Genomic DNA, 27,950 nt, shown 5'->3' on the forward strand with positions numbered 1-27,950 from the left:
AAATTAATTTACCTTAAAAAATCTTCCTGATGACATTAGGGTTACCATTAAGCAGGTAACCCTAGTGTGTGGTGCATAATCAAATAATCATGTTGAAAGTTATCACCTTCCCAGAAGGCTAAAATCATTTCTAATTATGGAGTTTATGTTATTTTTGTTAATAACATGAGAGTAATCGCTAAAAGTGTTAATTGTTAGAAATAGTAAGATTATACTTCAAGCAATTTTTCAAGACAACAAAATTATTTTCTCTTACTTTGGCTAATCATTTTAGCACAATATAAACTATTTTGTGTTTGTTTTTATATTAATTAGATAATTAAATACAGTTCTGATGTTCAATTTACTCATAAGTATAATATTATTGAATTTACATGTAGGGAGAACAATATGATCATCTTCTTCATTTACTGCAAGATAAACTACAGAAGCAAGAAACACGTTTTAGGAAATCAATTTCAGCGTCTGAGAGACTTGCCATCTGTTTAAGGTAAATATAAATATATACATTTGTTTTGAAAGCAGTGTCGACGCTATGCAATTTACCGCCTGGTGCAAACTCCACAAATCTGAAATTCTGCCACCTGATTCCTTCCTAAATTCTAATAATTTTGTCATCTGGTGTGGTCACACTGGTTGCCTATGCTCTGGCACCAGCTCTATTTGAAAGTCTTTATTACATCTAATTCCAGTTTTGTGTAGTATATATAATTGAAAATTAATGTTCTTGTCAGAACATTTTATACTTCTGTCTAATTGAACTTTTTAAAATTCATATTTTTTTTTAATTTGTAATGCATTTAAAAAATTATGAATAAGAACATAATTTTATCAAAATAAGTTACATAAATAAAGCATTTATTTTCTGTGGTTTAATAATAAGAAAGAAAATTGCAATCTCTTTGAAACTGACCCCCCCCCCAAAAAAAAAGAACCTTTTTTAAAACTTGCATACTGCTACAGATTGCCCTTTGTTCATTTTTAAACATGTTTTTAAAACTGCAAAAATTTAATTATTGATTCAGAATGTTTTTGTAGATTTTTAGCATCTGGAACTAATTATACAGACCTGGCATACACTTTCTGTGTTTCTAAATCTTCAGTTTCACATATTATTCGAGAGACCTGTGATGTCATATGGCAAGTCTTACAGCCACTGGTTATGGCTATACCAGCATCACCAGATGAATGGGCTGTAATAGCAGAAGGTTTTGCATATAAATGGAATTTTCCCAACTGTGTTGGTGCAATCGATGGTATGTATTATGTCTTGCATTCCATATTTATTTGTCAGTGAGTACTTTTGAAATACAAAAACTGCATTATATTAAAATTAGGCAAATGAAGATTCTTTTCAAAGATAAATATGAAATATTACAGAATCATCTAACTTGATATATGAGCTGTCTTAAAATATCAAAAGACTGGAATTGTTTCATAATGAATAAATGAAAATGTGAAATGAAAAACAAATTTTAATATAAAAAGGAATTTTTTTGCAAGTTTCTAATTTAAGAACTTTTTTAAGAACTGAATTTATTATTGGAAAAAGTATTTATATTAATTTTTATCATTAAAGTGTATATTATTTTTCTTTAGGCAATTAATAATTATTGCTTTTTTTTTCCTTGTAGGTAAGCATATCAGAATACAAGCTCCACCGTCAGCTGGATCAACATATTATAATTATAAGGGCTATAACAGCATAGTCCTAATGGCAGTGGCAGATGCTAGTTACACTTTCCTTTATGTTGATTCAGGCAACTAGAGACGCATCAGTGATGGTGGAATTTTCAGTAACTGTTCACTAGGTAAAGCTTTGGTTAGTGAAACTTTGTTTTCATTGCCAAATCCAACACCATTATTAAATAGTGATCGAGTTTTGCCTTTTGTATTTGTTGGAGATGAGGCTTTTCCACTCAGGAAAAATATTTTACGCCCTTATCCTGGCAAATTTCTGTCGAATGAAAGAAACATTTTTAATTACAGACTTTCTCGAGCAAGGAGGTGCGTTGAAAATGCTTTCGGCATATTGGCGTCTAGGTGGAGAGTACTTCGTACTGAAATTGCCCTGAACCCAGAGCATGCTAATAAAGTAGTTTTGGCATGCTGTTGCCTTCATAATTACTTAATGAAAAATGAGTTGGGAAAGGCAGCTAAGAAATACTGTCCAGTGAACTTTGCTGATTCTCTTCTTTCAAATGCCACCATTAAAGAAGGTATGTGGAGAACAGAAGAATTTACATGGCAACCTCTTGGCCGTCTAGGGGCCAATAATTCATCCCGTGCTGCATCTGCAGTTCGAGATAATTTTTGTGAATATTTTTCTGCAGAAGGAGCAGTACCATGGCAAGAAAGGAAAGCATTTCTTGTGTAAATTTATTTTTTGAAAATATTTATGAAATATGTAAATAAAACAATAAAACAACTGATTAGTGTTATGTACAAATAATTTCATTTATTTCTTGCCATAATTTGTAAAAATTGTATTTTCGTTTCCAATTTTTTTTCATTGGTCATTTTTTTCAAATCACTATGGAGACTCAATAAAAATAGTTTATCATCATCGTCATCATCATTTTCACATCGATGGTGATTTTTTAAATATTTATTTGTTTCATCAATAACAGAAAGCAATGAACTTTCAACTGTTTCTTTCTTTTTTCTTTTCTTCCCTCTAGGAATATTTTCATCATTATTATTTGAATTAGTGTTATCTAAGATTTGTCTGGAGCTTGATGCAGGTGATAAAGGTGATTCACATGAGGGCATAATGTGAATAACAGATGGCTCCACATATTCAGGTTCTGTCGAATATTCAATATTATCTGAAGACTCGGAGACAACAGATTCTACTGTGAAATTAAGCTCCTCGAATTCTTTGTTTCCTTGAAAGTTTGTCTGTGTCCTGTTTAGAAAGAAAACAAGGAAAAAAATCAAATGCATATGAAAAATATTTTTAATACATTAATGATTATTTTGTGATACAAAGTAATTAGGTAGTGAAATAAGCAAATTTAGAATCTTATTTGTTACTGCATTAAATAGCTTATTTTTTAATTTTTATTACTTATGAACTGCAGACAATTTAAATAGATCTTAAAATTTAGCATGAAAAATAATGTAAACCAAGAGTCTTCTTGCTTCAGTGTGATTACCTGAAACTAAAAAGCCTTTTTTTGTTAATTTGAATTATAACATCCCATTGGATTCTTTTCTTACATAATATTTTGTGTTAATTAATATTTGCAAGAATAATTTCTAAAAAAATACAGTTTGTTACATCCAGTTGTATGGGGTAATTCCTAGTCCTTACGTTCTTGGAGCAATACTGGATCACATTTTGTTTTTAATTAAAATAATATTTTATCAAATATGGGGAGGGGTAAAATCATCATCACTCTTTGAATCTTTTGTACTGCAATATACAACCAAATTGTCATATTTACTCACTAATAATTTTATCGTACAAATATGGAGAAGGCAAAATGACATGAATAATTTATTTTTCGACGTATGGTGCAAAATAAATAAGGTGTATTAGATACATTTAATTAAATTACATACATTACTGCAATAATTTATTATATGCATTAAATTATTATTACATATATGATTATATTATTCATTGAATTATATGTACACAGCATCGAGGTTTGCCGATTTCGCCTCATGCAAAGATTTCGGATTGCAGCGTTAGAATCACTGTTGCTGTAAAATGTCAACAGCTTTTCTTTATTTTTCCGTATATCATACACAATCATGTCGCAATTCCATGCCATTCTGCTATATAGAGGAGTAGCACCTGCCTCCATCTTTTACAGAATTTGCACTTTTTGCGTTACTGTCAATGCAACGTGTTTACGTTTTTCAAAGTTCCAAGCAGTAAAATCATGAGTGTGTTTCTTATCTGTCATTGTATTAACAAGGACTGAAATTTAAAATATTCTTAATTTATCCACAAAACATCAGGATAAAAAAAAAAAGGCAGCACTAAACAATCTTGTGAAAATAACAAAGCTCAGAAAATACAACGTGAATCATGAACTTGAACAAAGAGTGAATCGTCTGCTTTTTTACCTCGATGCAGATTAGAAGGAAAAAAACTTATCTTTTTTCTTAAACTTTTTATGTCAATAATTTGGTATTTCCATTATGACTCATTATTATTCAGTTATTATGACGTCATTATTCGGTAAGTATTTTTTCTTCGATATTTCGTACTCAATGTTGTGGTTTCCGAAACCAAGAAACTCAGAATATAAACTGAATGCTTATATTCTGAGAGGCAACGCGGATTTCAGGAGTTGGCGGATTTTCGGTATTTGCCTGTATTTGTAGACATTAAGATGAAAAAATGGAACAGATTATTGGACGTGGAATCGCATCTCAGATTAAAATTAACAACCAGGGAACAAAATTATGACAATCTGTCATCTCAGCACAAACAGTTTCATCCTTCTCATTAATCCAAATAAATGTTATTTATAATGTAACATTTATTTATATTAATGCCATAGAAAATCAAATTTATAGTAGTGAAGATGAGCGGGATTATGAGTTAAATAACATGGCTGTAAATATTACTATTGGAGGCTGCAATTTAACAGTTGTGATGACAGTAGTGTTTTTGACAGTAACAATAATGTAGTATGCCCTAAATAGAGATGACTTTAAATGACTTCATATAGTAATTATAAAGAAATCAATATTTTAGATGAAAAAGAAGAATCTCTTGCCTTCATTGAAGAAATTTTGAATATGCATACAAAGCCCTTACGTAATAAATGAAAATATTGAGCCACTAATAACTCTTTTCTTTTTATAGAAACACAATCACAAGAGAATTTTATCAAATTTTTTGTATCTTACAGTTTAAGACAATTTTATATAATCTTGGCTTACACATTTCACATTCTATAAATAAAAAAAGATCACTATACTTTGGGGACTGTTTTGAAAAATTTCATGCCATGAAAGATTTTAACAGTTAATTCAGTAATAAAGTATTGCAACTTCATTTTTTAATTCAGTTTCATATATACTTTTGTATTTATTTTCATTATGAATTAATGTAATAATTTAAGCACAACTCCTTGATCTGATGGTATATATTATGATAATTAATCCCAGGCTTTATGTATTAAGTGCAAAGTAACTTCATAAAATTAAAGCAGGTATGCATAATCTCAAACACTAACTTCTGAACATCAAAATGGTCAGTAACACATCAGTTTTGAACTGTGTGAGTACAGAAATAAGGGCATCAACTATAGAGGGATAAACTATAAAAAGAAATTGGCCACAAAAAGGAAAAAAAAAAAAAAAAAAAAACATATACAGACGAGTCTTCATCAAAATATTTAGAAACTCAGCTTTCAAAGGAAAGAGCAAGTGCTTTGTTTATATTATGCATATACTGTACTTTGTTAATAAGTTTACATTGCAAAAATATTGCCCTATTTTTAATTGGGAAGATTAAAAAAGTACAGAACAGCAAAGTTTCTACAACATTTTTTAAGGGTAAGAACTTCAGTTGGCCCAAACACGTTAGAAAAAAACTATAATGTGTAATACAGTTTTATTACAACACATTTACAAGGTGTTAAACCATTCATAACGAGTGATGAGGCAATAAATGTTAAAAAAAAAATTGTGTAGGAGAAGTTTTTGTTTTCCAGAGCGTAAATATTTGGATAGAATTTGAGTTATGGCAAAGCATATCTGCCTAAGGGGAGGAATTTCTTAAGTAAATTGGTTTATATCCACATATGTGACTATCTAACATATTTAATAAATTTATATCAATAAAGTTACAATTTTTGATTGCTAGTCAACCTAGGATAACTCCAAATAATCCATTTATGCTTTATAATATTACAGACTACTAACAAGTAAGATTGTATTTTGTTAATATGAAAATTTATCATTTTATATTTAACATAACTAAATAATTTGGTTCTGAATATTTACCTTCGATGGCGGATACATGGATCCAAAAATGATATTTGGGGCATCAGATGCCATTGCTGCTCTGCAGACTCGGCACTAGCTCCACTTTTGCATTTTGTTTTTCTTCGGCTATATTGCTTACGCAGATTCTGCCACCGGTAAGTAACCTCTTCAACTGTGAAATTAAAAAAAAATATAGCTGAAATTTTAATTCAACCACTGTAATTAATTACTGTTTAATTATTAATATTTTATGCAAACAATTATACTAATTATATGAGATTCAAAATGTATCCATACGAAAATGAAATATGGATCTTATATATTTATATATATGGATATTTATATATTTAGGGATTTTTTATGTATTTCGGAATAAACATTTGCATGAGAAATGAAGAAAATGTATTTTTGAAAATTGAGGAGGAAAACTTTAATCAAATTTTTACTACTGTTGATCTTCACACTTACTACTTTTACTTGGTACTTCTTCTCATAAGCCTTCAGTAACATGTTGCAAAAAAGAAGAGCAAACTAATGTAAAGACAATAGCTAAAATTATGTAATCATCTGAATTGCTATAATTTGGGAAAAATTTTAAATATATATAATTGAAGGTTGCTGCATATAATTTTCATAGAACAGTGTACATTTAGATACATTTTAAAGCAGTTAATAAACTTTAATTTTAAAAAATCCATCTACTGAGCTTATTTAAATTTTATGAAACTCAGATTTTCAGAAATGTTCTAAAATGCTATAATTTAACATATGTCAACAAATTTTTATCGTGTAATCGTTATTAAACCTATTTTGTACTTGAACAATTGCGTTAGTCGAAAGAGAACTAGAATAAAAGAGAGCACATTGCAATCCGAAAGGAGCAAAAAAATAAATAAATGGATACATACCATCTCGGTTCAGTCTTTCGGCAACCAGTAGCCAAGCAACGTCTTGTCCTCTTTTCATTCGATATTCTTTTTTTCTATTATCCCATAAAATCGGATGTTGTTGTACTTCTGCAATTAATTTACAGTCAGACGTAGTCAAATCTTCCGCCATGTTTTTCGCTTAAAGCATCAACAAAACCCTCGTGATAGTTTGTAAGTCTGTGATTGGCCAAAGCTTTCATCTCATAAGTTCGGAGTTAAAATTTTCCATCTCTTGGGTTTACGTCAATTCCCTTTGAAGATTAACCGCTCGACTTAGGTTACGTTTCTTAGGACGTTAGCTTACGCTTCTTGGGACCAAAGTTCCGCTAGTGTAAACGGGCCTTAAGCGCGCGGTTCGAAAATTCCTGTGACGTCACGACTTCTGGTCATAATAAACTTCGGAACGCATGCAGTGGCTCTTTGCTGATTGCTGAAGCTTCTTACGTTGTGCGAACGCTGAACCAGAATACTTTGATTTTTTTATGGTTTTAAGGTTGGATGTATTTTAGAGAGGTAAGAATACATTACTTTACATCTGTAAAGTTATATTTTTCTAATTATATCAACGTTTTTAGACGTATGTTCTAGTATACATGTGTTATTTCTGGTAGAGACAAGGCTGCTGTGCTATGTATAATTTCTTTTTGAATAATGTTGTGTCAGCCCATCGTAGAATAAACGGGCTTTGCACAATTATATTACCTGATCTGTTTCAGAATAAAACATTTTTTTTTATGGACCTGTATAAATTTGATGTTATAATATAAGCTAACACAGCTTATTCTTAAAATTTTACATGCCATTAGCTATACACTATAACTATTTACTCCCTTTTATATATTAATTTAAATAAAAACATTTCAGTTATTAAAATGCCGGGTAGATGCTGTGTACCATTATGTAAGGGAAACTACCCAATAGGACCAAAAGTGTCTGTATTCTCCTTTCCTAAAAATGAAGATTTGAAGAGAGAGTGGCTTTCTGCAATCGACCAGCAAATATGTCAACAAAAGGACACTGTAAAATAGCGATAGCAACAAGCACGCTTCGTTCGTTACAACGGACGACGCATCAAATCCCCGATGACCACAACTTGTGACGTCACAAAACCGCCATCTGGCTTGTAGTAGAGCAAGGCCTGTAGATATCTAGTTGGCCTTGAGTAGAGTCGGTGTTGGTTTAGTTCGCTCGTAAAACGTCACTTCCGCTTGAGAAAATAAAAATACGATGGGGGCTGCAAGATAACTTGCACTAAGGGGTGCGGTCTGAACGAGATTGATGTCGGAAAACCCAGTCGGGATTCTCTTTCCACTCGAAAGCAGACGGGACAGCGAGTCAAACCCTTTGCTTAATAGTCTCTTTTCTCAGCAATAGAACATTCAGAAACAAAATTGGAACTGCATTCTCAACTACCAGAGTAATCAAAGCTGTGTCCCTCATGTGTCGGCACTTTCGCTGTATCTTTTTAATATTTATACGCAAGACATCCCCAAAGACCCTTCTTGCACTCTTGGCCGATGACACCGGCATAACAGATAATAATAGATCCAGTTACATATATAACACTTACTAAAGTCTGCAAAGCAATCGCCGTAAGAAACCAATTCCAAAACTATCTCATAAAACTGGAAAAAAATGGCTCACCCTTTGGAGGATTAAAAGAAACACTGATAAAACCAAGGCAATGATTTTCCGTAAGGGAAACATGAACTATTACACTCCACCTCCTGAAATAATATTTGACGAAGAAATAGACTAGATTAATGAAACCAAATACCTTGGAGTCACTCTGGATCAAAAATTAATCTTCAGAACTCACTTCCGTTAAGTAGCACAAAAATTTAAAATCACCTCTGCCGCTATGTGATCTCTTCTTGGTAGAAGAAGCAACTTATCTACAACAAACAAATAAATTTTATAGCGCTCCACACTTTGTCCAGCCCTCATTTATGTAGCTCTGATCTGGGAATATAAAGCTAAAACCAATTTTAAACAACTACAAATCTATATATTTTAAACAATCACAAATTCTGCAAAATAAAATTTTACGAGAAATTATCAATACTCCTTGGTATATTCCAAAAACCTACTTTTACAGAGACCTTCAAATCGAACCTATTTAAGAGTATATTAAACTATTAGCGGTCAGCCTTCTTTCATTCACTACAAACCCACAGTGATAGTCTTATTAGCACTCTCAGTGTAAAACATCGGTACCCATGTGACATTCTACCCACGTAAGAATTACAACCTTAATTGACTCATTCAAGCTAAATTGACTTTGCAGTCTGTCACCCGTCGCTACATCTTGTAATGACACCAGTGGCGTAGCTAGGGTGGGGCAAGGGGGACATTTGTCCCCGGGCACAGCATCCAGAGGGCGCCAAATTGATGCTACGAAATTTTTTAATGAAATGTTTTCTATTTTTGGCACACAGGAAGAGGCGCAAATTCTTCAGTTGTCCCCGGGCGCTGGAATCCTAGCTACGCCACTGAATGACACTGACCTCACCCCCCCTTCGCCGCCGCTAGCGCGGACCTGACTCTCTTTTTCCCACCTCTCACATCTCCTACTACACTACTCTTATCGCTTTTCCTTCCAGATTGTTATCAGACGCCGAGTAAAAAGGTGTTCTACATATTGACACTCGATAATAAAATACGATCTGTGTGTGTGTAAAAATTTTTATAAACTGTCCAGTCAACATTTACACGTCTTTGATAGGCTCTTAAGAATCTTCATGTAAGCAAGACTCGACTAATAAACAAGCGCAGCGCTTTTACCTGTAGTGACGACAAGGGTTTCCAGAGCCCGAATTTGTTTTCCAAATGCACAAAAGTTATGAGAAGAATTACTAGAATTCGCATTTCTCAGGGCAAATTTTAGTAATTCTCTTAGATAAACTTCCACCTGCAAGTCATTTCAACCAAAACAATTCTTCCAACATTTGTATTCCAACAACAAGCCTTTGCATAATTAGCTGCTGTAGGCAGAGCCGTTCCTAGACCATTGGATACCCGAGTATTTTCCTAAGACTGCCGCCCTCAGATTTAAAAAGAAGTGCTCAGTGATTATTAAAATTTTTATTTACAATGAATTTAAAATGTTTAAGGCGTGGTATTAAGAGAGTTCGGCCGCCCCTGATTTTCGGCCCCCTTTTCCTTACCCAGCTAGTAATGGCTAGTAAGCCCTGGCTGTATTGGAAGATTTTCTGTAACCTCACTTGCCTGCAAACACTCAACAGTCGCTTGTAATAAATATTGAAATTTAACACTGCCAGAAAGCATAGTGTCTTTGTCAGTTGTTTTCAAACTGACTCCAGAAAAATAACATTCTTTAATTTCAATGTAATTTTTTCAAGTCAAACTTTGGCAATATTCAAAATCAAATTTAAAGTATTTATACTCTGCAGAATACTTTTCAGTTTAGTTTCGATTCTAACGGCTTTGTCTCTATAAATCTTCAATAGCATCAAACTCTGCTTCAGTTTAATTTCCTGTCTGTGTGCTGGAAAAACGTATGAGCGTATTTTCTAAACTTTCAGCTTTCGAAACAAAAGCATTAAGTTCCGACTGTAATTTAGAAGAATCCACCTTTTATTTAGAATTTCTCCTAAAACGATGGAGAATTTCGTGAACGCAGCTCTGTGAATCTGCATTTTTGAGTTTAATAGTTTCTCTACTTTCCATTTTTATACCTTAGAATTCTAGACGATTGCCTCTTATGTCCCGTTCGAGGGTACCAGAAAATCTTCGCTCAAAGACTAATAAATATAGTCTAAAGTATCATTTATGTTTGAAAATTGGTTTGGATCTTAAATAAAACGTCACTCATGTACACAACAAACACTCTTTAGTGCACTTTGGTTGCCACCTCTAAGAAAGAAAACTAACAATAATTATAAGTGGCCGAAAAGCATTAATTAAATCAAATCAAATGAAAATAAGTGTAAAATACTAACTACATGTCATCTGAAATCCAAAATAGAAACAATTGTTGAAAACGAGACTTTCCTGAATTTCTTAAAGATTTATGGAGTCATGTATAACATTCCTTTTGGCAACATGAGCGATGGATCTCTTGTTAGTTTTTTTTAATACAATAATTTAGATGTGATCGATGGTTTATTTAAACACCTTTACACAGGTTCTTATTTTAATATATACCCCCACTTTTGAAAATTGTTCCCTAGTAAAAAAAATCGTCGTTAAAGCAAGGCTGAACATAGAATTCCTGGTTGAACCTATGAACGCTAAAGACTCGTAAGAAGACTAGCTACTGTACTTTTTTCTGGTATTTATAGAAAGGCTTGGGAAAGAAAAAAAAAAAAAAAAGAAAAAAAAGGTTAGTCATATTATAGTGGAAAGTTTGTAACTATTTTGATGTTTTCTTCATATCTCTGAGAATATATAACTTGAGATTCAGGATTTTATACGATTAGGCGAAACACTTATATGGCCAACCGGTTGTCAAATGAAGAGCTGCGAAAATCACTTCAGGATTATGGAGAAGATGTGGGTCCGATCACACCCACAACTAGATCTGTATGGGAAAAGAAACTCTTAGCTCTTAGGAAAACGAATGTTCCAGCTACAATGACTCGCGGCCTGAACGCATTCAGTTCGGACGACAGTGAAATTGAGGGTGTAGTATCGGGTAGTATCAGGGTTCGTAAGAAACGAACATTTAATCGAAATGAATCTGTGGTTCGCCCCGAGAGAATGAGCTTAATTCGTCCTCGTGAAATGAAATCTTCACCTGAAACAGATGTTTTTAAGAAGCCCTCACCTGTGCACATAATTATTCCGGGTCAGGACAGAAAAGCACATTATGACAGCCCTCTTCACCGTAATCAGAACACTAAATCAAAAACGAGAAAGAGTTTTGGAAAGCAAACATCATTTGATGTAGAAACTTCTGATTCAGATTTTGATACTGAAAGCCCTTATATGCCTGGAAAATCAGCTAGGCTGAGGAAAAAAACACCACCTAATATTTCATCTGATTACCGTGGTATGAATCTGAGAAAACTCAATGAAGATGGTACAAAATATGAAAATTCTGTCACAAGAAAATCTCTAAATTCGCATTGGACTTCAGACACTCAGCATTCTCTTCATCATTTCAGCACTACTCTAAACAGATTAAAGAGAGGTAATCAATTTTAACTATAGTGCATCAATTTTTATGTTTGTTATGCAGAATATAATATCTGTTCATTTTGTATTTAGAGTAATTGAGCACCTAAAGTCATTAAGAAACTTTCTTTAACAGAGCACATAGATCCAGGATATCGTACGAATGGTTATTTACCAAATACCATTTCTAATGGGGAATTCCACGAAGAAAAGGTACAGGGATCAAGTACAAACTACTCTCATTGTGTTTCCTGGCTGCTTGTCGTGGGAGTTGTTGCATTTTTTGTTTTAATTGGGGCTTTATACATGACTGAAGTGCAAAAAACTACTCAAACGGCTAACAAAAGTCGTAAGTTTATTAAACGTATTTTTATTATAAATGCTAAAATGTGCGAGTTTTCAGTTTCATGTGAAGGATCTTTTAAGTAATAGCATTTTTAATATTTGATATTTGTACTTATTTGTTTATGTTTATATATCACATTATCTTGTAGTGATTATATTTTGGCATTTCCATTTGCATACTTCTCTCTTGTATTGTTTCTTAGATTTCGAAAGGAAGGCATTTTGATGTATTAAAAAAAACTTTAATTTTTAAATCAATAATTTATTGATTAATAAATTAAACCTGTCTTCTGAATGGCACTTTGTTATATCTGTGCTATTAAATGTAATATTTTTTAATTATAGAATCAAAGCAGAAAGTAAGTTTAGTAAGTGTCATTGATTGGCTTTAAAGCACTATGATGTATCTAATTAGGGCTGGTAAATTTGTTAACTTTTGAACTTAACCTGTATTTCTTTACAGTACTTGTATTTTAAAAAGTAGATATTTTCATGTATTAAAAAAATTAACACTTTTAATACAGATCAGCTGTTTAATTATCTGAGTGTCACTTGGATATGATTATTTCAATTTTTATTAAATTATAGAATCAAAGCAAAAAAGTAAATTTAGTAAATGGCCTTTAGTATTAAATGGCTTTAATATTATTATTTTTCCAATTAAGGATGTTTTTGAAGGCAGGTTAATTCTTCTTTATAATGATAATTAATGATACTTGCTATATACTTTTAATTTATATGCATCAATGTTTGTGGAAGCTATAATTTATTACAAAGTAATATTAATTTTAATGTAACTACCAGAAGAATGATAAGGAGTTCCTTAATTTAAGAAAGAAAGATATTTTTATGTATAATTTTTGTATTCCTCTGTATTTTATATTTTCACTTTTTGTTTCCTTTAGCATGCTGATTATTCCATTTTAATAAAATAAGTTAACATATTGCAAGTTTATAGTCTTACCATTTCTTGCTGTAATTTGTTTTGAAATTTTGCAGTATTTGATTTTTTTAATGACTTTCTTATGCTGTAGTGTAAATTTAAAATTACTCCAGGTAGCCTATTTTCAGATATTATGGTAATTTATTTGTCTTTCTGAGTAAAATGAAATGAAGTTTATTCATTATTTATTTATCTGTTTTTAATTTTTTCGTTGATCTAAGTAATGGGAAAAGGCTAAAAGTATATTTTAGATAAAATATATGATTGGCGATTTTTGGCGTACATGGAATACTGAGTTTATCTTGCATAAGGACAATTTTGGGCGCAAAAATCGTCACTACGCAAAGCCAAAATAACAAGACAAAGAATTGCACAAACTCGGTATCCATGTACACATCAACCTATTTCCATCTTAAAAAAAAAAAAAAAAATCCCTGAATTGCACAAAAATGGCATTGCACACTCCCTTGACTTTATCCATGTACACATCAACGTGTTTTCACTTAAAAAAATACATATTGATATATTTTCACTTAAAAAGTCAAAGGAGCACCTAATTCTACAATACAGGCAAACAAAAAATACATAATCTCAGTAAACTACATTTTAAACTAAACAATAAAATAACATAAAAAAGGAAAAACATGTTATACATTTAAGCACTACAAAAAGCAAATATTCACTTATCTTATTTAAAAGTTCCTTCGTCTTTAGTCTGTGGCACACAGAATTCCTTAACACCATCCGAAACCTTCCTAAAATTATCTGAACATGAATCCGTATATCAGTGTTGCCACATCTGAACCTTTCTTCATACAAATCCATCTAAACGGTTTTATGTTCGACTAGACGCATATCCTTCCTACATACAGGACACTTATAATGGCTGCCACTAAGTAAACCTTCATTTACACACCAGTCAATTAACGCTCTTTTGCCTTTTGTTCCAAATTGTACAGAAACTTCAAATTAATCTTAGTACATTCAGCCATTCTACCGTCTAACAATAAAATCAACACACACCACAAAAGCACTTACAAAACATCCCGTGATTCAAAATTTCCAAGAATCATGCACCATATTACGTAACAATAGGGTTTCCATAACATTCAACTACTCAGGCTACCATAAATGAAACAACAACTTGGCGATAAATGAAACAACAACTTCGTTATAATACAAGGGGTACCCTTAAAGTCTTCTCTAACCGGGAAAAGATATTATACATCACATGTTTTTAAAGAATCTATTAAATCTGTTTAGATTGCATATATAAATTAACATATTTGGGATATTTTTTTTAGTATTCTGATAGGCTGTGATCTACGTTAGTTCAGGTAATTGAAATGTGTGTTTCTCTGTTTAATGTTGATTTGAATTGTTTTGATTACAGGTAAAGCTAAGAAATGTTATTTTTCTTGACAAACATCTGGATAATAAATACCATTTTAAAGATGGTATATCTAAAATTAAATGTTTTTCATGTATTATGGTAAGCTTTGATATGAATTTTAAAAACGTGGCTTATAAAAGTGCTTTTTTAATGTTATATATTAATAACATTTATAGATTTAGTTTTATCTTTTTCTGGTACTAGAAATATCGGCTTATCTTTAGAATATGGTAACAGATAGTTTGACGACATTTTGGTAAGACGATAAAGGTTGCTAACTAGGACTTTAGCAATAATCTGAGAAGTACACAGTTCAAATCACAGATTATTTTGTCTCAGAGAAATGAGAGATCATGAGACATGTAATGTGACATTTTCCGGAAAATTCTGATCGTGATTTTAGCTAATAAGCACTTAGAAACAATTTCTCTGCAAAAGTGCAGAATCGCCCACTTATTTGTTTGGCACTTTTTGCAAGAGTTAGAAGAATTTGATTTTTGTCAATTTTCTTTGACTTTTTTAAGTGAAAGTTAGTGTGGAGGTTGATCTTTACATTATGGTAACTTGGCGATTTTTTGGCGAAAATTTGGTGACCAACTCTCCTACAGCAACCCTCTATTTTTTTTTTTTCCCCGCCGCCATTTTGTCTTCACAATATAAAGACATGTTTCTTTTCTTTTTATCTACTGAACACTTCTTCCAACAATCTACTAGCCGAATTACACTTATGCTAGAAATTTTATCTAACAAAACTGCTTAATCATGACAAATATTCACTGCAACATTGGGAAAAAGTGCACAATACCATACTCCTTATGCGTTTTTCAAAATAACACATACACATAAACCATGTACACGTCAACTTATTTTTACTTAAAAAAAATCCCAGAATTACACAAAAATGGCATTGCGCACACTCTTCACTATATCCATGTACACTGCTTTTTTCTCATAAATTAGAAAAATTTCACGAAAATACATGACAATTTTCTGAATCTTTAAACCTGGTAAAAAGAACATATATGAAATTACCTGATCGCGAAAAGTATATACCCTTTCCAAATATGAACATTTCCACATATAAAATAAATAAAATATCCAAAAACTTTTACCTCTAAATCATATATTATAAACGTCACCAACGAAATCATACCGCAAGCATTACAAATACTTAGTGTCAAATATTTAAATTATTTCCATGCACGTTTACTTCAACTAAAATATATACCAAATTCCTACAAACATAAAATTCACAAAATAACTATCATTTAATTAAAATATCACTAAACCATGTACACGTCGACTTATTTTTACTTAAAAAAAACCCCAGAATTACACAAAAATGGCATTGCGCACACTCTTCACCATATCCATGTACACTGCTTTTTTCTCATAAATTAGAAAAATTTCACGAAAATACATGACAATTTTCTGAATCTTTAAACCCGTTAAAAAGAACATATATGAAATTACCTGATCGCGAAAAGTATATACCCTTTCCAAATATGAACATTTCCACGTATAAAATAAATAAAATATCCAAAAACTTTTACCTCTAAATTATCTATTATATTATAAACGTCACCAACGAATTCATACCGCAAACATTACAAATACTTAGTGTCAAATATTTAAATTATTTCCATGCATGTTTACTTCAACTAAAATGTATACTACAAACATAAAATTCACAAAATAACTATGATTTAATTAAAATATAATTAAATTAAAAAACACTACTTAAAATATAAATAAGCACATACATTAAATTAATAAAAATTAGCTTACAATCCTAATTACTTTAAACTAAATCATTGTTAATAACAATTTTCCCAATAATACCAAATTACTTTACTTCCACCTTACATTTAGAACAATGCATAAAAATAATATCCTCAAATAATTAAAAATACTAACTTACCTAATCTTCTTCAGAATCTTGATTACGTGTCCGATAAACTTATCATTGTTAATAACAATTTTCCCAATAATACCAAATTACTTTACTTCCACCTTACATTTAGAACAATGCATAAAAATAATATCCTCAAATAATTAAAAATACTAACTTACCTAATCTTCTTCAGAATCTTGATTACGTGTCCGATAAACTTTTCTTACTTCTGTTTCAGGATCTTTAAAATCATAGTTCACAGCAAGGTATAAGGTAAAATAAATAACTTAATAAAACATCTTTACTTCTATCTCGCACAACCTTAAAGAAACACTTATTACTACCCCTTTCAATCCCACTAAATACCCATTTCGAATTCACTTTAGTTAGGGCCATGGGATCCAAAAATTAACGAACACTGTTTCACACAACACAGAATAAAGCAAAATACAAAATTTCCCGATTTTCCCCCCTTTTCCGATTAAAGAACTGTAATTCGTCCATTAATATCACATGACATATCCCATGATCTCTCATTTCCCTCACACAAAATAATGCGTAATCGGAATTGAGTACTGCTCATATTATTACCAAAGTCCCAGGTCCTTTATCGCCTCCAAAATGTCGCCAAACTACCAGTTACCATATTCTAAAGATCAGCCGAATTGGATTTTTGTCAATTTTCTTTGACTTTTTTAAGTGAAAGTCGATGTGTACATAGATAAAGTCAAGAGTGTGCGCAATGTCATTTTTGTGCAACTCTGGGATGTTTTTTTAAGTGAAAATAGGTCGACGTGTACATGGATACTGTGTATGTGCAATTCTTAAAAACGCGGCAAGCAGTTTGCAATTGCACTTTCTCCCAATTTCGCACCTAATCTTTGTCATGATTAAGCATTTTTGTTCCATAAAAGTTGTAGTATAAGCGTAATTCAGCTAGCAGATTGTTAGGAAAAATGTTGAGTAAAAAAAAAAAAAAAAAAAAAAAAACCATGCCTTTACTTCGTAAAAACAAAATGGCGTCCAAAACAAAACTAGCAGGTTGCTGTAGCAGGGTTGGTTGTCAAATTTTCGCCAAAAAATCACCAAGTTATCATAATGTAAAGATTCACCGTAATATCAAATGTAAGGGGGAAATTTCAAAATTTTTTATGAATTTAAATTGAGGATAATTTTATTTTTTATATAATAGATTAGTGAAAAAGCTCTTTATTCTAATTTTTGTCCCCTTTTCCCCCCTTTTTTTTGGGAGGGGAGTTGAAAATTTATAATTCTGAAATGCTTTTAGTATTCAGGTTTCTAATGTTTTTAGTGTAAATGCATATCAAAATAATTCATGAGAAGTAAAACTGCATATTTTTTTTCTTTGAAGAACTGCTTATGGATAGTTTCTTTCAAAATGAATGATTTTTTTTTTTTTTTTTTTTTGTATAAAATCTCTTTAATGTTAGATTTGGTTTGAACTTTAAATATATAATTTTTAACCCTTCTCATGTTTTATTTTTAAGATAGTATTTATAAGTCTATGTAGTACTTCATAAATTCATTTAATTTTCAAACACAAATCTCAAACTTTGTGGCTATTTTCTCAAGATATTGTTATCTATCTATATATATTCCCCCTTGAGTGATGCAGAGGGAAATTTGCACCATTATTAATTTCTTTATATGATACAAATTGTAATCTGTGTGATATTAGTAGTAGCTGAATTGGATCCTGATATATAAACAATATTGATACACCACAGACAATAGTTTTATACTCTAACATAACAGTTTAACCATAGAATTTTAATGTTATTTCTATATTGCTGTTATTTTACTGGCATTGTACAAATTTAATTTTATTTTACTTCTTTTAGTTTGTCTGTACTTGTAAAGTTAAATACAGTCAAAAGTCGTTAATCCGGACTCGTCGGGACTTCGGCGATTCCGGATTATCGATTTTTCCGGATTATAGATCATCAGTTTAAATCTCGTAAGATGGCATGCACAAATTCTAAAATTAAAAATATGAAACCGTAATTTATGAAATAAAGAACAATTATGATCTAAAGGGTATCAAAATTTACAAAAAAAGAAGCTTAATATTTATTTGTTTATTTTATTATACATTTCTTTCACTGTAAGTTGTTTCGTTTTATGTGATAATACTTTCTCTTTAATTCTATAAACAGACATGATTTCTTGTTCAGTTACAAGTCCCGTAATTGCTGTGTCAAGAATACCGACTAACTTGTCAATCGAAATTTTTTCGTTTTCACTAACCTCTCTGTCACCTTCTTCATGTCTTTATCCATTTTTTGCAGCAATTCCACTTTTTGTTTGACGGACATCGAGACATACTTTCGTTTTGTAGATCCTTTGGGAGCTCCAGAATCGGAAATTGACATAATCGAAAGTTCAAGTTTAGTTTTATAAAATTGCTCTTACAGTCTACAAAAAATAATAAGCCGCATCCAATTCGAAGATTAAGGAACAACGCAATCATCAACATTAACTGAAATAGATAATTATATAATTTTAGCTTGCACCGTCCGTTATACATTAAACGCGCACGTGAAAACGTATTCTGCACTTGCGCACATGCATATGCGCGTGCGCGTAAAGGTCTTACGCGTAAACGCCTATGCGCATGTGTCAACGCGGCGCATGCACAGAAAGTTTTTAGCTGTGAGGTCCGGATTATAGATCATTCCAGATTATGGGTGTCCGAATTAACGACTTTTGACTGTATTTCATTTTTAAAATACTGAAAATTCAAGTTGTGTAATATTTAATATACAAGAGGAATAATCACATCTTTATTTCAGATTTTTAGTTATTTTTATTTAGTAATGCTTTTTTGCGGAAAGATTTTAAGAAATATATAGATTTTAATTAGCCTTAAAGGGGAAAAAATTCTTAAGCGTCATGCAAGTGCTGTTAGATTTTGAGTCTGAAGCAAAGCACAAACAACAATCTTATTAAAACAGTTTACAGACATAAAAATAAATCAAATCAACAGACTTTATTGTCTATTCTAACTTTTTAGGTGGATTCCAAATGGTGTCTTGCTATCTCCCTTTCATGCCTCCTAGCTGGTATAGTGGTTGTTGAACTGACTGCTGTATCGATAGACCTGGGTTCGAATCCTATTGAAGGCGAAGATATTTTTAAGTAATAGTGCCTGTATGGCAAAAAGGCATTTGAAATACATGGGGAGCTGAAAGTCCTTTCGAGAAATTGGTGGTAGGAGAAGAAAAGTGGGAGATCCTTGGACTTCCTTATCTTTGTATTCTTCCTCAAAATTGGGCTGGATTTGCACAGTTAGTGTGGTGAGACTATATTGGTACAACCAGTTTGATTGTATGGGAAATCTTTGACTTGTCAAGTTATCAGGTTCAATGTTCCGTCTTACTTTCTTCGGGAACATGCAAGGACCTGACTCGGAACAGAGAGTTTACTAAAGCTATGTTCAATAACTGTGGGAAGTAGACAGGATACACAAGAAGGGTATACAAAACCCTTTATTTTTCTCTATTTACAATAACTTCCGTACTTCGGAATACAAAGACCCACTACTTGTGGTCTAAACATAAAAATATAAAAGTAAAACTAAACTCTTCACTTTGAAATAATAAACGTGGAAGATTGGCCTTATATTAACAGGAAGCCGTATGTAGTACAGAGAACTGTGAACACTACAATACGTTTAAAATTATCAAGAGGATTAAACCTCTGGCCTGGAAGGCAACCAGCAACTGAGTAAAACTTCTAAGGTAAGCGACCTGCTTCGACTAACTGCTTCCTCTCTCTCGCTTGGCAAAAAGCCACAACTTAAGTACTTGGCGTTCGCCAGACAAACTTTGCATAAATACATTAACGCTTATAATTCTGGCCGGAAGTAGAAAATAAGAAGTGATAGTAAAGATTTAAAATAAAATAAACGTTAGTAAAACTTAAGATCCTTACAAAGTGGGTGAACTGCATCCATTTTTGTATACCTGTACAATCCTGTGTGAGTTTTTGGTGTTCAGCATGCGTTTTACCTGCGCATATCTCCCTTTCATGCCATTTAGACAGGATAGTGGTTAGTGATGCTAACTACCATACTGAAGAGCCCAGGTTCATATCCCAGAGAAGGCATGGATGTTTTTAAGCTTACAGTTTCTCTGCAGGGAGGAGGAACTCAAAATACAAGACAACCCAATTTTTTCTCAAGAGTTGGTGGTAGGGAAAGAGGAGAAGGAGTGTCGGGATCGATGATTGGGGTTTCTTTTAATCCATTATTTGGCATCAAACATTAAATAAATTTGTATTTTTTAGATATTTTTATTCACGGTAGTGCAAAACAACAAATGTATCTTTCATCTATCTCATAAATCTGTTCTTAACATTTTTTTTAAATTCTGAAACCATTTAGTGCATTCTGCATGATCCATTTTGAAATACAAAATAATAAGCATTCCATGTGATCCTTTTTTCTGTATATTTCGCTGGCATTGCTGTCTTCGCTCTCCATCGAGGGTGCCATTGCCTCACAGAGAGACTGTCAGACTGATCCCCTGGATGTTCTCAGAATTCCATCTGCAGTGAACATTTGGCAGTTAGCAAGGCTTAGTGATATCTAATTTGCCTAGATCAATTCGCAGGTGCTGGCTTTGTCTTCAACTCATACCTATCTCTTTCTCATACCATAGTGCATGGTTTCCAAATGCTATTAGGATAAAGAAATTACTTTTTGCAAAGCATTTTCAGCTATGGAAAGAAAAGTTGATGAATAAGTCAGGACAAAAGAAATATATAACTGTGTCATAAAAATAAAATATTTTAATATTAACATGACAAAGAATGAGTCAGAACATAAATAAAATAATGTATAAATGTTAAAGATGCATTAATAAGAAACATAAATTGTGCTTCACTACCTCAAATTTTTTCTAATATTAAAAACGTAATACAAGTTTCGACCTAAAAATGTTTTATTAGTTTCCTGTACATGCTGAATTATAAAATTATAATTTTAAATTAAATAAATTTCTTAAATGGAATATCAGTGTGGAATTTAGAGCAAAAGCAATATATACTGAAGTTATGGTTCATAAAAATAAAGTGTTTTGATATTAACTTGAATATCAGAGAATCAGAACAGAGAGGTAAGCTATTTCACCCTGTCATGGTTTTTCACAAATTCAAAAATAATATCAGCATCAACCTAAAAATGTTTTGTAAGTTTTCTGTACATATTAAAACTAAGAATTCTGAATTCAGAGATCTGCTGCAACTCAATAATGCTAAAATGTAGAATTGGGGTGCAATTAAAGTTAAGTCAAGAACTGAAAAAAAAAAAAAAAAAAAAAAAAAAAAGTCTAATTTAAAGAAATGGCTGTGTTAATTAGTTCTTTCATCAGAAGTTTTCCTTAGTAATAGTAAATTAAGCAAATCTGTCCATTTACTTGTGTTGACCCTCTTGACACTATTCCTATTGACTTCTGTTTAGGAACAAATATGAGGGTGTAAAATCAAGAAAATTATTAGATCAATGTGGGTATTCACATTCTCTTAACACTGTCTAGATGTGTCTTTCAAGCCCAAGAATGCATTTTAAAGGATGCTTTTGTTCTTGATATAGGACTCATTTTAAAAAGCTGGTATTTTTAATATGTTTATTAAAAACATTTAGATGTGAACATAAAATGAAGAACAAAGAAAGGAAAGATTGTAACTTGTAGTTAAACTGGAACTGCAGAAATAAAATTTGAATAATATTTTTTCTAAAAGTAATTAACAAATAAGCTCTGTTTTCCATTTTATTTAATAAACTAATTTCATTAGAGGAATATAATTATAATATATTGTTTAAGTTTTAAAATTTTATCATTGTCATTAGTTTGCAAATATTATAGTTATGCTTGTATACTCTTTTCATGAATAAAAGTTTGGCACTTCCTTATGAAAGTGACCATTGCATTAGCCATTGGCAACATTTGAAATTTGCACTTTACAGATTCAGAGATTAAGTTTGTCAGCTTTGGCAACTAAATGCAATGGCTACTTTAATAAGGAAATACCAAGAAATTTTATAAACTGTGGGAGGAGAACTTTATAAAACTTTATTTGGTAATTTTTATTAACCAGAACACAATCTCATTGTGTATTTGTTCATTTCAGTGAAGTCAGAAATATATTAACTAAACTTTTGAATTCTAAAGGAAGTTTTTGTTAGAACTTTATCAGAAATACTCATGAACAGTAGAGAAGGTCAGACTGCTACTTAACTGATGCTTTCTGGAAATTTGGGAACATATGGAATTTTCAGTGAAATATATCCTATTTTTGTTTTTTTGAAATGTGTTTTATGTGTTTCTAAATTTATTTTAATAGTTATATTAATATTTTTCCAGATTCAAAATTCTGCAGTGAAGTTCCAGAGGTAAATATATGTTTTAATATCTTCTATATTGGCTACGTTTTATGTTTTTCATTTTACTGATGTATAGCAATCATAGATATCCCAAGTAATGTATGAGCGTGTTCTGTGATCTGAGTGGCATGGCTTTTTTAATTTGCTCATGAAGACCTGTATTTAAACAGCATTTATTAGCTAAATTTGTATAACAAGTTATTTTTATTTGTTTTCATAAAGTTCCATTCATCAAGGTCAGAGGTTTCCGAATTTTTTTGTTCCTTAGATCGCTTGCCAATTTTTCCTGCTTTTCATAGACACCCTTCATAGGTTTCAATCCAAAACCAATCAATTTGTGTTATAATCAAATATTCCAAAACAGAGTGGAACTGAGAGTAAAATTTCACCCAAAGCATGCCAAACACTCGGGTAAAAGCAAAATGCATGAAAATGTCATGTGACAAGTGGAAAGGTGAAATTTTACACTGGCTGATTGGTCTTAGAATGCTACATTAATACTGAATTTTTAAAAATTCATCAAATTCAAATGCATTTTTGATAGCTGACACAGAGTAACTCACTTTGATAGAGTTTACTGTAAAGTGGAAAATTTTAAAATAAAAAAAAAGTGAAGTTATTGATATAGCTTTATTAATCAAAACAGCACAGCATGCAAGGCTAGTAACATTCTTACAGAAAATTAGTGTGCAAAATAATCAGTACTTTTAATAAGAGGGATGAAGTGATGTTGTAATAGCAAATTTTTAATATTTGTCTTCAAATTAGTCAGGCTTAATCTTAAATCTCTCAGTGATTTCCAATCTGTTTCTCTCTCTCTCCTTTCATTCTTTTTCTTTTCTTTTTTTTTTTTCGATGAGATCAGCAAGCCACACTGAAACCTTTTTCCATGACATATGAAGATAGAAAAGCTGTTAAATATGTTAATATTAAAAAAATATGTTAAATATTGGCACTGTTTTGTTATAAAATGTAAGGAAATAAATTTTTTAATACTTATCAGATTATGTCGCGCCGTGCAATGAACTGGAAGTTGATCTGTCAGCACTATCGTTATCTTCAGGGCAGATGTTTTTATTTTATTCGGCTTATAATTCCTTACTAAATGTAGTATTTCATGTCGATGTACTCCGTCTTTGATATGATTTAAATCAAATTCCTCGTCATTATAAATATCACGAATACAAATCAAATAGTTTTCTGGTTGCAATTTTCTAATTTCAGCTATGTGTAATGTATGCTTTACGCATGCGCGCGTTGAAAGAAATGTTTAATAAAGTAAACAAATAAATATTAAGCTTTTTTTTTTTTTTTTGTTTTTGTAAATTTTGATATTCTTTAGATCATAATTGCTCATTATTTTATAAATTACGGTTTCATATTTTTAATTTTATAATTTCTGCATGCCATCTTACCAGATTTAAACTGATGATCTATAATCCGGAAAAATCGATAATCTGGAATCGCCGAAGTCCCGACGAGTCCGGATTAAAGACTTTTGACTGTAGTAGTATTTTGTAGTGGTGATACTAAAGGTTTTCAATTTTTTTTTAGATGGTGCATGTTAGTTAAAAGACACCTGGTCTTAGAAACTTGTGTGAAGTGCATTTAATTGTTGATGTAACCTGAAATATCATCATCCTGCAGTTTGTCTGTGACAAATTGAGAAACTGAGAAAATTCTTGCTGTCCAATGTTTTGCTTCAGTAGGTTAATTATGGCATGAAAAGCTGTGGTCATGGACTTGCCTTATACTAAATTTAGATTGTCAGCTAATAACTACAAGTGTATATCATTAAACGTAGTAAACAAATTTGTTAAACAAGCAATGTCTGTCAAAAACAAAGTCCAACATTAAAAATCAGCGTACTGCAAAAAATTTAAAAAAATTTATGCTCATTATTAATGTTGGACTTTGTTTTTGATTGTTATTCAGTGTGATATTTAAATTAAGCAATGTCTGGTTTGCATTTGATTAAATTTTCTTTTAAAATGAGATCTGTAGCATCCCAAAACTCTAAAAGAATCTCAAAAATAAAAAAATCTTGTCAAACCTAAGCCTTTTGACAGTGAGTGTACCTCACTGTGAAGGAGTAATCAATGAAAATTCTCAGCATTTTCTCTACGCACTGTGCAAATAACCTAGAATTCAATGTGTTGCTCTGAATTTTGTTTACTGCAATTAGGGCAAACTGAAGAGATTGATGGAATCTGCCACACAGATTTTTAGCAACTAAATTTGTTGATAGATGATGCAGTAAATTGTAAACACCGGATATACATTTTTTCAAACAGCATATAAAACCATAATAGCTCCATCTCCTGCTGACAGTATATTTTATAAAGGGATCATTCTTTAATGATAATGAATAATCTTTCAAAATATTGAATTGATTTACCTTTATTGTGTGTGTCAAAGTTCTCGTGAAGAGCAATTCTTCATGGATTTTTCGGTCATTAACATAATAAACATATACCCATAATAGTGCTTCATTGCCAGGTAAAGATGACATATCCAGTTATATGGACAAATGGAAAATCACACAAATGCTTTCAACATTATTACTCAGTTCATCAATATGTTTGACTGTGTTATTGCTCATAGGAATTCTTTTGAGTATATCATATGTAGCTTTGTGTAGAACACCTTTTCAGTTGCTGACAAAACTAGCTGTTTTCCAATAGTATGTGGCTTTCCCGGTTTTGCTGTAAGTAGTAAGATACTGTAAGATGCTGCAAATCTTCATTGTTTTCTTTTTGGCATTAAAGCGAACATAGTATCCAGTGTGTCTCTTCTGAAGTGTTCCATTCAATGTTTGAAAATATATTTCAAATCCTTTCCTGTTTTACCGGAGTAATGCCTTCTCAGATAATCCTGCAGCTTGGATGGTTTCCTGGAGTCATTGCTTTGTTGCATAAAAAACACATGGGCAGGTGTTTGTCTAGCAATGATGGTAAGAAGCTGAACTTCAAATAATCAACGGATGCAATTTTTTTTTTAGATTCAGTGATGTTTAATAGCAAATGTGTGTGGCCAAAAGTGAAGCTATTTAAATATGATAAGACATAGCAATTCAAAATTTATTCTCTGTGTAAACCTTATTTTTAATCTTCAGTTAGGTATGCAGGGTGTTTTTTAAACAAGGGTTATTTTTTTTATAAAGTACTCGCTGAGTAAAGTTTCACTACAAAATTTACCTTATACAAAAAAGTTTTAAAAAAATGAAAACCCCATCTTATATCCATCACAAAATGTTTTAATCCACTCAAAAGCAAAACATACTTACTCGCTTTCTGAAATTGGGTTATTTTCATCATAATGCGAAACAGTACATTAGTTTTTAAAGAGAGAGCCTTCATTCACCACAAAACAATTCACAGAAGTACCTTTGTTGTTATTTTTAGATGCATGTACTTTAAATTTTTTTAAATTATGAAGGATTGTAAATATGACTGGCATCTGTATACAGTCGGAGGGACTATAAAAAAGAATATTTTGTAAAACATATTTAATTTACTTACTTTTCTCACAAATTAAAAAAAAATGATGGCTTTGATTCACTTTAACTTGTATGTACCTAACTACCTATTTGTATTTTTCAAAATATTTGCTTACTTTGTTCTTCTAAAAATTCAGAAAACAAATGCAGTATTTCTTTTTGACACTTGTATTTATAATTGATGATTTAAACAAGTCTGTACAAGAATAGTTGATACGAATGTGTGCAGTACTTGCAAGGCTCTGGTACATGTCTAAACAAGTGTTGCTACTTCATTTAAATGCACTATGCATTGCTGCTGATATCAAATATGCAAGTTTTTCCAAATTATAATTACTGTGACCACAAGTGAATAGGTACCTACATGCACAAGTATATGAAATGTAGTTATTAATATATAATTAGTTCATTTATATGCCTTTTGTTGGCATGGACCCCTTGCGGATCAGAATAGACATCTGAGGGGGAGTCTTCATAAACCACTTTAGGAATCAATTAAAGTCTATTAAAATTTTATGAAACAGCATAGACTAAAAACAAACCTTAGTGCTGAATTTGTCATAATATAGTGAGATTGAGAGATGCTGTATGATTGTTTTGAAAGAGACTATTTGATATAGTCAACCCAGTTCTTAATACTTAGATCCACACTAACTAGCAATTCATAAATATTCATGCTGAAGACTGGATCATATATAGTGTTAGTGTAGCACAATGTACATGCATTGGACTACCAAGGAATGGATGAAGTTCTTGTAAAAGCTTTGCAAACCCAGCCGTCATGTTGCTTTTCATTCTTCATGCCTGTTTGATGCTGAACTATCACATCATGTTAAACATCATAGTCCATGAAGCTACTTTGTAATTTTGCTATTACTTCAGCGATCAGTGACTATTGCGGAATCGGTTGCAGTAGTATGTACCCTAGTCAACATGGGCTTTTTATCTGACTAGCTGTGTGGATTTCACTAAAATGCCATGGGTGCCGTTAGCCCTGTTATATGTAAGATGAGCCAGTTGACACAAAATATATGTATTTATTGCTGAATGCTGCAGGTCTGCTACTCTAGTGGTCAGCTGAGGAGCTGTTTAATTTAATATCTAGATATCTATGGTGGTCTGCTATAGCATCATCATTGTAGCATGATATGTTCATAATTCAGAAAGATTATTATATACATTTTTTAGGATTATACTATAGGTTTCTTTTTGTATGATTCATAAGTTTTTTAATAAAATCATTTTTTATTAAATTATGCAAATAATTATATAATATACTTTACTTCATGATATGCAATTGATTCAGTATGCTTAATATTAGTTATTAATTTTTAATGACAAACATATAAATAAAATAATTGGAATTTATTGCCTATTAATCCCTTAAATAACCATACATCTTAAAATCTTTGAGCTGTTACTTTTGTAAAAATAGGGATAACTTGTT

General features: G+C 31.4%; 2 protein-coding genes across 2 annotated transcripts in view; one reads left to right on the plus strand and one right to left on the minus strand.

Moving 5' to 3' along the window:
• Positions 1-2,453: 2,453 nt before the first annotated feature.
• LOC146994956 (uncharacterized) lies at positions 2,454-7,015 on the minus strand. Its single transcript, XM_085824914.1, has 3 exons — positions 6,864-7,015; positions 5,974-6,127; positions 2,454-2,908 (listed from the first exon to the last, which is right to left on the minus strand). The coding sequence occupies exons 1-3, from the start codon at positions 7,012-7,014 to the stop codon at positions 2,455-2,457; spliced, it is 759 nt and encodes a 252-aa protein (XP_085681040.1). The 5' UTR covers position 7,015; the 3' UTR covers position 2,454.
• Positions 7,016-10,936: 3,921 nt separating this feature from the next.
• The window catches only part of MAN1 (LEM domain-containing inner nuclear membrane protein MAN1), a 121,272-nt gene continuing 104,258 nt past the window's right edge, over positions 10,937-27,950 (plus strand). Inside the window, exons 1-3 of the mRNA XM_085824915.1 lie at positions 10,937-12,039; positions 12,160-12,372; positions 22,985-23,013. Coding sequence (XP_085681041.1) covers positions 11,340-12,039; positions 12,160-12,372; positions 22,985-23,013 — 942 coding nt within the window. The 5' untranslated portion in view covers positions 10,937-11,339. The remainder of the gene's footprint in view (positions 12,040-12,159; positions 12,373-22,984; positions 23,014-27,950) is intronic.

Source organism: Stegodyphus dumicola, chromosome 10 (assembly GCF_044657685.1).
Source record: "Stegodyphus dumicola isolate Sdum_Otavi_A_Nest chromosome 10, ASM4465768v1".
Classification (NCBI taxonomy): Eukaryota; Metazoa; Arthropoda; class Arachnida; order Araneae; family Eresidae; genus Stegodyphus; species Stegodyphus dumicola.

Coding starts and splice junctions, on each gene's coding strand:
- LOC146994956 (XM_085824914.1), bottom strand. CDS start 7,014: ATGGCGGAAGATTTGACTACGTCTGACTGTAAATTAATTGCAGAAGTA. Junction 6,128..6,863: donor CGAAAGACTGAACCGAGATG/GTATGTATCCAT, acceptor TTAATTTCACAG/TTGAAGAGGTTACTTACCGG. Junction 2,909..5,973: donor CCATGTATCCGCCATCGAAG/GTAAATATTCAG, acceptor CTTTCTAAACAG/GACACAGACAAACTTTCAAG.